General features: G+C 38.2%; 1 protein-coding gene across 1 annotated transcript; it reads right to left on the reverse strand.

Annotated features, from left to right (window-relative positions):
* Positions 1-1,538: 1,538 nt before the first annotated feature.
* Positions 1,539-12,921, reverse strand: LOC125232801 (protein YIF1B). The gene is made up of 7 exons (XM_048138581.1): positions 12,763-12,921; positions 12,467-12,673; positions 11,979-12,073; positions 6,560-6,727; positions 5,158-5,281; positions 4,543-4,805; positions 1,539-3,737 (listed from the first exon to the last, which is right to left on the reverse strand). Exons 1-7 carry the CDS (start codon positions 12,785-12,787, stop codon positions 3,477-3,479), a joined length of 1,143 nt encoding a protein of 380 aa, XP_047994538.1. The 5' UTR covers positions 12,788-12,921; the 3' UTR covers positions 1,539-3,476.
* Between the last annotated feature and the right edge of the window lie 108 nt (positions 12,922-13,029).

The following is a 13,029-nucleotide window of genomic DNA, read 5'->3' on the forward strand; positions in this document are numbered from 1 at the left end:
GTATATGACCCAAATAAAGGAAAAAAAATCAACTTTGTGTCGTATCAGGAAGTCAAAAGGAAGGCAGAAGACCGGCACTCATGGAAGTTGCTCCACCGACAAGAGGCCAACTCTTAAATGATTGATGATGATGATGGCACGATAAACCCTCGCCTCTACATTTCTCTTCCTTTTTTAGTGACAAGACTTCCTTAGCCATCTATAACTAATGAAGCAGTTATAGTCTGGCAAAAAAGATTACAAATTAAAAAGTGGCATCATCGTGGTGTCCTCCCTTTCAAATCAATAAAATTATTTAATAAGACGTGACGACAGAGTACTTAGTCGAAGGATTTTGATAGTAGTCGACCAGAGCGAACCATGTCCCATCACTATTTTGACATAATGCGCCAAGGTCGTTCCGCAGCCAATCATAACATATTGCTAACTTCAGACGCATTGACGTAATATTTTTTGCGCGACGTACGAATCATTTATACAGAAATTAGAAAACATGACGGCATTATGAATATTTGTTGATTATTCTGATTACTATTCATTACTTTACGACATATTATATCAATATTCAATAATGTAACCTGGTGGCTAATTACTATGGTAAGAAGAAAAAAATTAAAAGTTATAGTTAGCAATTCGATATAACTAAAATGTTCTGAAATTATTACGAAGACTGCAACTAAATTAACATAATCGGTATTGAATAGTGTTTTCTAGTCCTTAAAAATGGCGCGCTAATGCCGGGGAGGCGTCGTTTCAAGAGCTAGAAACTAGGTCAAGGTGTAGAGTTGCTCTGTCTCGCTCGCTCCGCGGGCCGCCGTGTATGTGCGTCCCGCTCCGGGGCCGGGCCGGTGGACTGTGTTACTGGATTAGGTCATAGACGCGTGCGTCTTAATACCATTATAGTTTTATTGTTATTTATGTTCCAATTTGCATTAATGGTTCTGTTTACACAGGAGCTTCAACCTTTAGCTCTTTCCTTGTTATGGGAAATAGTTATTTGTTATACAAGGGGGCAAAGTTGTATTTTAACGCCGAGTGTGGAATTGAAAAACGAGCAAGTGAAAGGATTCTATAGTTGAACCACGAGCGAAGCGAGTGGTTCGAGAATAGAATCCTGAACTTGCGAGGTTTTTAACACACGAGAAGTAAAATACATTTGCACCCGAGTGTAACACAAAACTTTTCCCCTCACTATAGCGAGGAAACTACAACGCAAAAAATGCATTTATCACTGCTTCCAGTAGTTCCACAGGTGGTAAATCATCTTTATTACTAGATTCACCTACTTTTATCAACTTTAAAGCAGTTAATTTGACTTTATTCAAGGTCAAATTACTTTACCCACTAGTGGATAAAATGCGTTTTTACCCGCTGGTATTAAAGGACAAAACACGTGTTTCCGAGCTAGTGAGGGGAAAAATATATAGTTTAATACTATAGAGAACACAATGGTGTTTTGATGTTCCTTTGTTTTATTATCGACAGTGTTTTACTCTGCTATGTATGTACAAAGACAGGCAAGGAATGAAAATAATGCGACAATTTAAAAAACTATATCTTTAATATAATGCAAGGATTAGTAAAAATACAAGTTAAAATCATAATCATAGGAGATTGGCGGATGAGCCAGAATGTCGGTCAAAATGCAGTTGGATTCTTTTTTTAAATATAATACACCTAGATTTTCATGAAACCAATTCGTTTACTTTTCTCACCATTAATAAACTCACCAATTTTAAATGCAGTAAGGAGTGAAATAAAAACACTTAAATACAAAATATAATATTTAAGTAATATGCCTATATCTATCTAAAAACAATAGATAACAAAGCAACATATGTTTTTTAATATCCCTAAAGTTTACTTATAAGGGTTACTAATTAAATACAATAGTGATATAAACCGGCAAACCCACATTGTCAGTAAAAAGGTGCCATTTCAAATTTGTTACCTCTTCTACTGTGTGAAATGGCTTACCAAACTATACAACTATAGACTGGTAGCAGTGTCATGGGTCTAGATCAGAAATTACCAAAAAACTTGTTTACATTTTCCTTCATACAAATCAGAGGTAGGAAGTCAATACAAATTACAAAATGTTATCAAATCCGTTGGAACGGTGTTTATTTACAACTAATAGTAAATTAATAGCAATCGTTAGGACACGGCCGATTTCTGAGAAGGTGAAACCTTCATTCAAAACAGCTTAAATATCTATTAATTGAATCAATGTGGCTTTTCCTCACAGAAGAGTTTTTATGCTTCAAATATAATAAGGACGTTTTCAGCTAAAATTCCTTCAAGGAGGTAAGAGGATCAATCGGGATTATGTTTTGTTGCAATAAGAACCTTGCGAAAATTGCAGGGTTCGAAAATATCCGATATTTATAATAAATATCAAAATATCGGATATTTATGATATATATCGGATATATACCAACTTTGATATATATCGATTTTGTATGGAAAGCATAGCAGTATTTTGTTGCATTATTTATGAATACAAATTCAGATAAGGAAAATTCTACTAAAAACAGAACATTTAGTAGAAAAACAGTTTCAAACACAAAAAACTATATTTTCGACAATGTTACATTTTTTAAAAACCATTTTTGAATTGCAATATTTATAAACAAATGATAAATATCGGATATTTATATCCATTGATATATATCGTCGAACCCCGCTGGATATATATCCTCGAACCCTGGAAAATTGCACACAGTTCGAATTTCAGTAACAAGTTTGCCCAAATTGTCACGTGATTCTCTCCAGCCGGACCATCAAGGGCCTATTCCACCATTGTGATCTGAGCACAATAAGGCCAGGTGGTCCGGCTGCAGGGTATCATGCAACTTATCGCGTTTGGCCTCTAACGCCTTTAGGCATAGAACGTCACAAACACAAGTTGTTTTTGTAATGTAATTCGTAAATGAGATCGGCTCTGTCCTAACGACTCTGCTAATTATATTACAGGGTTCATTACGGTAATGACAGCACATAGCCCGCTTACGAATGGTCATTTTAGTAGGAAAATGACGTGGCTTTATACATTGATAGTTCATCAGCCTTATTGTAAAGACACAAGGTCTAAATATGTTTAAGCTGGTGTGTTGACGAGCAATACGAGTGACCGACTATAGGTAGACCTTATGTCGTAGAAATAAGATTCACAATCGGTCATTTCACGGATTGACGTGAAAATAGGATGGGAGCAGGCAGATAATTTATTTAGTTTTATATGATAGACACTTTTATATTTTTGTATGGTAGGCGAGCCACCGGCGGGACAGCGGCAGCGTCACAGCCACAAGTGTAAAGAAATAGACGCGCCTCGCGGTCCCGCCGGAGGGGTCGGAGTCGGGGCGGCATAAGGCGCCCGGGGCGACGTTCGCTCGAAATCGTACGTAACGCGTGTCAGTATTTTAACAACCGACCATTTCTTAGCATGTTTCGCTTCAGGGACTGTGATACCGCTATCGCGTCGCGACCGGCACCGCAGCTACCGCCGCAGCGGGCACCAGATGGTAGGTGAGCCACCAGCACAGCAGCGGCTGCGTGACGGCCACGAACAGCAGGAAGTAGACGCGGCGCTTGGTGCCGCCCGCGGGCTGGTAGGCGTCGGCGTAGGGGCTGCCGGCGGCCGCGTACGGCGCGCCGTAGCCGGAGCCCGCCGCCGCCGCCGCGGGCGCGGGCGCCGCCGAGCCCGCCAGCACCTGCACGCGGAGGGTCTTCACCTGGAAATTTAAACCACACAAAATACATATTACACGATTTTACATAGAACCCAAAAAAAAAAACCGGCCAAGAGCGTGTCGGGCCACGCTCAGTGTAGGGTTCCGTAGTTTTCCGTATTTTTCTCAAAAACTACTGAACCTATCAAGTTCAAACCAATTTTCCAAGAAAGTCTTTATAAAGTTCTACTTTTGTGATTTTTTTCATATTTTTTAAACATACGGTTCAAAAGTTAGAGGGGGGGGGACGCACTTTTTTTTCCTTTAGGAGCGATTATTTCCGAAAATAATAATATTATCAAAAAACCATCTTAGTAAACCCTTATTCATTTTTAAATACCTATCCAACAATATATCACACGTTGGGGTTGGAATGAAAAAAAATATCAGCCCCCACTTTACATGTAGGGGGGGTACCCTAATAAAACATTTTTTTCCATTTTTTATTTTTGCACTTTGTCGGCGTGATTGATATACATATTGGTACCAAATTTCAGCTTTCTAGTGCTAACGGTTACTGAGATTATCCGCGGACGGACGGACGGACGGACGGACAGACAGACATGGCGAAACTATAAGGGTTCCTAGTTGACTACGGAACCCTAAAAAATAGGCAGGCATATAATTGGACTTACCAAAAAATATGACAATGCGACACTACAGTAGGTACCCCTGCATACTGTAGTAGGTTCCCCGTCCGCTGGCTATCATGGCGGTGTACTTGTAGCCGGAGTAGACGAGCAGGTCGAGCGTGCGCAGGTTGATGTGTGTGTGTGCGTGTGCATGACGTAGATAAACAACAACTCACCAAGAAGTAAGACAGCGCGACACTACAGTACCCCAGCATACTGTAGTACCCCGTCCGACCGGCCAGCAGCGCCGCCAGCAGGCTGGCTATCATGGCGGTGTACTTGTAGCCGGAGTAGGCGAGCAGGTCGAGCGTGCGCAGGTTGGTGTGTGTGTGCGTGACGTAGAGCGTGACGGTGTAGACGAGCATCTCGAACACGATGTACGCGAGCGCGCTCGACGCCTGCATGCTGATCTGCTCGGGGGAGAAGCGGTGCTGGAGCCCTGAACATGAAATAAATATATTGAACAAATGAATACAGTGTGACGAACTATTAAGCCACCTTGGCTGGTACAAAATATTTAATGCAGATTGTATTTTTTAATTTTAGAGATTTTTCTGTAAAAAGGCTAAAGTTTTTATTATTTTTATAAACTGGCCAGTGATCGACCTTAGTCGCACCTGATGGAAAGTGACGACAAGGCCGAAGTTGTAGCTCACTGGTTCAGTGATAGCCTATTCACTCTTGACTTGAATATAGCAAAATTTTCTTTCAAACTACTAAAAGACTCACAAGGAAATACTTTTGATACGAGTAAAACTTTAACCGTTTTAGTTTGATTATTCTACACTCACCAAGCATGAAGCCCGCTAATAGTACGTAAGTGACGTAGCCCATGGCCGGCAGGTACAGGTCGGGCGCGTTTAGATCGTAACGCGGCTGAACTGGGCTCTCTTGGTCGTATTTTACCATCCAATCCTGAAAATCATGATCATTGTTATATTTATTAATCTAGGTATTAACTTAATAAATATTTACAGTTCTGTTTTTTGTTTTATTTTAAATTTCTTCATTTTCATCATAAGGGCCGCCCCGAGCGATAAAAGCCTCCTCCAATGCATTCCAGCTTTCTCTACTTTTAACTACCTCTGGCCAATTGTGACCTTAACAAGTTAAAAACACCATAAAAAAACCTAATGTTTCTTATAGATACACTTAACAAGACCCTTAGGCCTTAACGTATGTATGTTATACGTATACACATGAACTAACGCCCTGTATTCCCAAAACGGGAAGAGAGAACACATGAAACTGCTCAAATTCAGTGCCACTCTTAATGATTTGAAAAGGGTTGGTGGTACAGTCACAAGACCTACTTATTTTCGTTCTCATCGGAATTCTGCTGGAAAACTCGAGAAAACCTGTGCTGCTATTCATTTGATACTAGTACATCTTCTAGCTAACACAAGTGGGTTTTACAAAGACAAATAAATCCAAATTTTATTTTCAAATAACACTTATGTATTATAAATTTAAATAGATAAGCCATGCGACGAACGGCTTCAGGAATTAGGTCTTACATCATTGGAGGATAGAAGAAAGCGTGGTGATCTCATTGAGACATACAAAATCTTGTCTGGACACTACAATGTGAATAATATGAAAGACCTATACATATATACTAAGCCAGAACTCAAAACTAAGAGGGCATTCTAAAAAGCTTATCAAACCTCCATGTGCTAGCAACCCTAAGAAACACTTCCTGCCGAATCGCATAGTTAATATGTGGAACTCTCTACCAGAAACTGTTATTAGCGCGCCGTCAGTGAACTGTTTCAAAAATAGACTGGACAATTATATTAGAACTTTGAAAAGTGCAAAATAAACACAAGTGCAGTGATATACACGCATCAGCTCGAAGAGCTGCTAGTGTATCAAAATAAATAATAAAATAATAATATCATACACGAAAGAAAAAACGACAGGGCCCACTGGTGGCCGAGCCGGGAAACGAACCCGGGTCTTCAGCTTACGCGGCTAACGTCCTCACCACTAGACCAAAGCCCTGTGACCAGTGGGCCCTGTCGTTTTTTCTTTCGTGTATGATATCTATTTAAATTTACAATTTATATATAGTAGTCTGACTACTTGAAAAAAGAACAAATCGAAAAATATTCAATAAAATAATTTGATTTGTTCCCTCGTTGAACACTTATGTATGTTGTGTTACTAGCTACAAGTAGTACAAGTGCTAACCTTGTGTGTGTAGGGGAACAGTATGAGCATGAGCTTGCGCAGCACGTAGCGCGTGTCCACGGCGAAGTAGTACCGCAGCCGCGCCACCGGCACGTAGCGGCCCAGCTCGCGCTGCACCGCCTCGCGCCCTGCTGCTGCTAACTGGTTGCCGTACTGCAGGGCCATGTCCTGGAAAAGGAATTATCATTTATAAATAAAAAACCGGCCAAGTGCGAGTTCTACTCGCGTTGTAAGGGTTCCGTACACTACAAGAAGGGCGTAAGCGCCTCCTTTTTAGTAGGAACTTAAGTCATTTTTGCGAATAATCGATATTTTGAACAAAACGAAACAGAAATGAGTTTATATGTAATAGTCAAACGCGCTCAAACAATTTCAAGAGATTTGGTAACTCCTTGCAGCGGCAGTGAGTGAAATTTGTAATTTGAGTTTTTTTCTTTTAAGTCCGACTTACGTTTTACTGTAGATTTCTAATAGGTTTTCCTGCAATCTATAGATTGAAAACTAGAGATGGGCCGAATATTCGGTAAATATTCGGTATTCGGCATATTCGGCAAGTTTTTCAATGTTCATATTCGGCTGAATAATTCGGTTCCATTGCCGAATATTTACCGAATAAACAAAGTATATAACTAATGAAGATCTTACGTATTCCATTTGATAATAAGCTCCTATTTTAGTAGCTTTCTAAGGAACTACTAAAAAGAGATAATTATGCGTCAAAATATAAATACAATTTTATTGTTTTTTTTTAAAGTTCAAAAACCGTAGTTTAAGAGTTGAGAAGAGTTCAGTTGTTTTAACTAATGAAAATGAAAATGAAATGAAAATGAAATATTTATTTTTCAAGTAGGCATATTACAATGCGCATATGAACGTCAAATAAAGCTACGCCGGCTCTAACCCTACGCCTCAGCCTCGAGAAGATTTCAGTCCCCCCTCAGTTGGGAGGGGGTATCCACTATGGGACCGGCAAGAAACTCGGCGGGCAACTTCTTTTCAAAACATTACATCTTATAATTAACATTCATTAAATAACAACATACAATTTAACATGCAAAAGTATTCATCAAAGAATATGAACAGACTAGGTACTCTATGGAAATCAATTTCAATAAATTATATTATTGCTTAATAATACGTCGTTCTTCTTCAGAGAAAACATATCAAATTGTCATAGAAGAAAAAGATAATATGAATCTCAATATCATTAAATATGTAATTTACCTACACAACATAAAATATAAAATATTTGATGTGCTTTCTTATCTGAACTGTGTCCTCTATACATAATACAATTATTTTAATTGCTATTCGTTTTTTGTAGTTTCTGGTTCGGGCCATGCATGTTTGTCTGTCAAATAGTCCTCGACTCTGTAATAAGCCTTTAACATCAATGATTTTTTTAAGTAGTTCTTAAGAGCTGGGAGGGGTAATCTCAAAGCAGTGTCAGGTAACTTATTATAAAAATGAATGCATTGCCCAACAAATGACTTCTGTACTTTACGGACACGAAACTTCTTTATGGCAAGCTTATTTTTGTTTCTAGTGTTATAATTATGGATATCAGAATTCTTAGTGAAACAGTCTAAATTCTTAACAACATAAATTATACTATCATAAATGTATTGGGAAGCTACAGTTAAGATATTAATTTCTTTGAAGAGTTCTCTTACTGATTCACGTGTTCCTAAGTTGTAAATAGAACGAATGGCTCTCTTTTGTAATACAAAGATAGTCTGTATGTCAGCTGCTTTGCCCCAAACCAGAATACCGTATGACATTACACTGTGAAAATAACTATGATACACTAGGCGAGCTGTCTCAACATTAGTCAGTTGCCTGATTCTCCTAACGGCGTATGCGGCTGAACTTAATTTGCTTGCTAGTTTCTTTATATGAGGACTCCATTGTAGATTTTTGTCCAATGTTAAACCAAGAAACAGTGTTGTATCTACCATCTCTAAGCATTCATCATTCAAAAGTATTTTTGTATCGATTGGTTTAACATTCGGCAGAGAAAATCGAATACATTTGGTTTTCTTAGAATTAAGAAGTAAATTGTTGACAGTAAACCACTGCAGTACATCAGCTAACGTGCTATTAATTACATTGTAATCCGTAGATTTTCGGTCAACATTAAAAAGCAGTGATGTATCATCAGCAAAAAGTACTATTTCACAAAAGTTTTGTACTATACATGGCAAATCATTTATATAAACCAAAAACAGGAATGGACCTAAAATTGAGCCTTGTGGCACTCCTAATTGGACTACAGTCCCGCTAGAGCGAGTTTTGTTAACAACTACTGTTTGTGTTCTATTGCTAAGGTAAGAAGACATAAAGTTTAGGGCATTTATAGACAAACCATAATGTTCTAATTTCAAAATGAGCGTTCCATGATCCACACAATCAAAGGCTTTTGAAAGATCACAAAATATGCCAATTGCATCACAAGAATTTTCCCAAAAATTATATATATGTTTAATGAGTACCGAAGCAGCATCGGTCGTGGAACGGCCCCTTGTGAAACCGAACTGTTTGCTTGTAAGTAATCTATGTCTGTTGAAGTGTCCCAGTAGATCATTTAACATTAGCTTCTCAAAGACTTTACTTAGTACAGGAAGTATTGATATGGGACGGAAATTGGTTATATCACTCGAATCACCCGATTTAAAAAGCGGTATGACTTTGCTACATTTCATAAGATCTGGAAAGGTGCCTTGTGAAATTGAAATATTATATATTACGGCCAAGTAAGGTGCTATTATATCTATGACATGACTAATTACTTTAACTGATGTTCCCCATAAGTCTTCCGTTTTCTTTAAATTGAGTGACTTGAATGTTTTAACAATATTTACAGAGTCTACTTGACTAAATTCAAATGAATTATTACATTTCTTAACATTAGCACAAAGTAATGAATGGGCTTGAGCCGCAGAAGAATGTAAACATTTTGTGGTGTTAACGGCTATATTTGAGAAATAATCTTCGAATGCCGAGGCAACATCGCTGTTCGACACTATTTGTTGATTATCTGATACAATGTTGACTTGACAATCGCGTGATTTACATTTACCAGCTTCTTTATTTATAATACTCCAAGTTGTTTTCACTTTGTTGTCCGACACTTTCAATTTAGAACTAATAAAGTTTTTCTTGGCAGTTAAACACACTTTCTTGAAGATTCTTGAGTAGTTTCTTACATAGTCCAGGAATTCTGAATTCTTGTTCAGCTCTCTCTCACCATAAAGTTCATAAAGTCTTTTTCTACTTTTGTGAATACCTACAGTAGCCCATTCACTAAACTTTGTTTTAACTTTTGACCCACTAATAGATTTCACTTTGAAATTGTTATTAAATTGATTAAGAATTACATTGAAAACATCTTGATACAAATGATTACAGTCATAATGCGAAAATGGTATTATAGACAAACTATGTAGAATTTCATTTTTGAATGATTCCAAGCGAGATCCAGTAATGGGTCTATATGTTATTGTTTGTGGAGTATCATGAATAACGTTTAAGAAAGCTGCCCTTTGGCCGCTGTGATCGGAATGAAAACAGTTAAATAATTTCTTATCTATACATTCACAGTTACAAAAATATTATCTAGGCATGTTGCACTAGTCACACCTACCCGGTAGGTTCAAGAAATAAATTAAATAAATTAAATGATTTAAACAAACAGAACATTTTAACAGTATTACTAGATGACTCGAGCAAGTTAACATTAAAATCTCCACATACAATAACATGTTTTTGGCCCTTGCATACTAAATTCAGAACATTTTCCATTGTAGATTCAAATATGCTGAAGTCAGCTGATGGTGGTCTATAAACACATACAATAATATATCTGTCTAATTCAACACATGAAATTTCTATAGTTCTTTCTATGGAATATTTTACAACATCTTTGCGCTCTTTACACTTCATACAATTTTTAACAATAATAAGGGAGCCACCATGAGCAGCAGATTTTCTGGCAAAAAAACTAGCTAATTTAAAATTAACATAATCAAATATCAACTGTTCTTGTTTCAACCAATGTTCAGTAATACACATAACTTCAACATTATTACTATCTAAAAATAATCCTACTTCTAATTCTTTGCTGGAAAAACCCTGAATATTCTGGTGAACAACGTTCATATTCAGGTGTTTTTCCGCTGTCTTACAATCTAGTTTAAATGAGGCATGGGGTCCTTGGCTTTGTCAGCTGACTGAGACTTATATATAACACTATTACATCTATTTGGCTCAATATTGAAGGCCAATAACTCCACTAAATATACAAATAATTTCTTTGGCAAAAATACCTTCCGTGGAGCTAGCATGAAGCGCTCAATGAATTTATTTAAGTCAAAGAAATGGTACTTTTTATTAACAGCTATGGCATGGTACATTAAAGAATTATAGTAAAGAATTATAGTAAGTTTTAGTTATCCATTAAATTATAAGAACATAGTTGTAGTAACATATGTAACCATTATCAATCATTTAATAGTTTCAATCTCAACATCCGATTTAAAAATATAGCGTAACCGAATATTCGGCCGAATGTTCGGTTCGGTAAGAGCTGAACCGAATGTTCGGCCGAATATTCGTATTCGGCAAAGTCCATATTCGGCCCATCTCTATTGAAAACTATCTCGTGTATTTTTTTGAAAATTTTACGCATAGTAGTTTCGGAGATAAGGGGGGGAGAATGGTCATTTTTTGCCTTGAAAATTACCTTATAAATAAAATAAAATAAAAATAAAAATAGCCTTTATTATTGAAGTTTCATTTAACTACATTTTTTTACTCATTTACATCGGCAACTCCAACTCGTCCTTTGACGAAGGCCTCCTCCAAAGTCCTCCACTGGTTCCTGTCTCTTGCCACAGTCATCCACGCCCTTCCACGCCAAGTTTTTATAAGTACTTCAAAAAAATATTTTTGAAGTACTTATAAAAACCTCTTTCTTTTGATATGTAACACAATATAGTTCTAGAAACTTTGATTTTTAATTTTCACTTTTACCCCCCAAAAGTGGCCCCTATAATTAAATTTTCTTAATTTATATTACATCTTCAGTCTTTGGGTCATAGGTTTACATATGCATGCCAATTTTCAAGTTAATCGGTTCAGTAGTTTCGGGGAAAATTGGCTGTGACGACGGACAGACAGACGCACAAGTGATCCTATATGGGTTCCATTTTTCCTTTTTGAGGTACGGAACCCTAAAAATGTGAAATGCAGGATTTTTTTAATGACATAGGAGGCAAATGATGTCATGGGGTCATGCCCCCCCCCCCCCCCCCACCCTGGAGCCTAGGTTGGCCATACAAATAGACCACGTGACCCCCCCCCTGGGGCCTGGGCATTGACCATTGGGCACTAAGCTGGATCCACCCTAGATAACACATACCTGTACAACAGGTTGTTGCAGCATGGAGCCAATCTGACCCGGTGACGCCATGGCCGCCATCGGAGACTGAGGGTATCCTCCCATGTAACCATAATCTGAAAAATTTTATAGCCTGATCAAGAGCACAATTTTTCCCGAGCACAATCAGTGACTGACTAGTCATAGTTAAACTTTAGACACGAGTTCCACAAAAGCAGCTGCCTGTGAAATAGACTACCCAACTTCTTATACAGGCAAGAGACTGTCATTACAATGTTATGTCTACAGCAACAGCAAAATAAGACTATACAAAAACAGTTCATTTTTAAATTCTTAATTGAAACTGATAATTTGAAAAGTTAGTAGCCTTATTCATAAAACTTTACAGACTGGAGTATACAATTGTAATCTCATCCATGTTTTTTCATATCGGAAGCAACATGTTGCAGGTGTAAACAAAACAATAAGGCAAATTAGCCAGTTCTTTTGGTTGTAGCACTAATTCTCACTAGGTGGCTGCTGGGGCGCGCCAAAGTCCTGTCCCGCGTCGAGCTGAATGCCCTCCTGGTGCGGCGGCGCGCCGAACGTCGGGCTGTAGGAGGGCGCGGGGCTGAAGCCGGGCGCCGGGCTGTACGCCGGCGGCGGCGGCGCCGGCGCGCCCATCGCCGCCACGTCGCTCACCCGCTTCGCCTTCCGCAGACCTCCGGCCTGACCCACTGGGGAAATGCACCCACGAAAAGGTCATCAACTTTACTGATAGACGAGCAACCATACGATTTAGAGCGAGACGTGACTGACCACTTACCGTTTCTGGAAGCATTGAAATTCATTTCTAAGTTAATTTATGTGCTAGCAGTGAAGTAGAAACATATTCAGAATCTAATTAGCAGGCTTTTTCAGTTATTTCGCTGAATTAAACACATCATCAGCGACTTGTCTCAATTTTTGGTTTGACGTTTCACGTTTCAGTGACAGTCATTATCTGTTTCGTTGTACGGTAGATGTTTCAGACTTCTGATACGATATCAAAATGGAGTGCTAAATTTTGTATGGTGACTGGTATTCAAACTTT

Source organism: Leguminivora glycinivorella, chromosome 13 (assembly GCF_023078275.1).
Source record: "Leguminivora glycinivorella isolate SPB_JAAS2020 chromosome 13, LegGlyc_1.1, whole genome shotgun sequence".
Taxonomy (NCBI): Eukaryota; Metazoa; Arthropoda; class Insecta; order Lepidoptera; family Tortricidae; genus Leguminivora; species Leguminivora glycinivorella.

Excerpts from the sequence above, each read along its gene's own strand:
- LOC125232801 (XM_048138581.1), bottom strand. The coding sequence starts at position 12,787 with ATGAATTTCAATGCTTCCAGAAACG. Across the intron at positions 5,282-6,559 it reads TGTTCCCCTACACACACAAG|GATTGGATGGTAAAATACGA; the intron begins GTTAGCACTTGT and ends CATGATTTTCAG. Across the intron at positions 4,806-5,157 it reads ATTAGCGGGCTTCATGCTTG|GGCTCCAGCACCGCTTCTCC; the intron begins GTGAGTGTAGAA and ends TTTCATGTTCAG.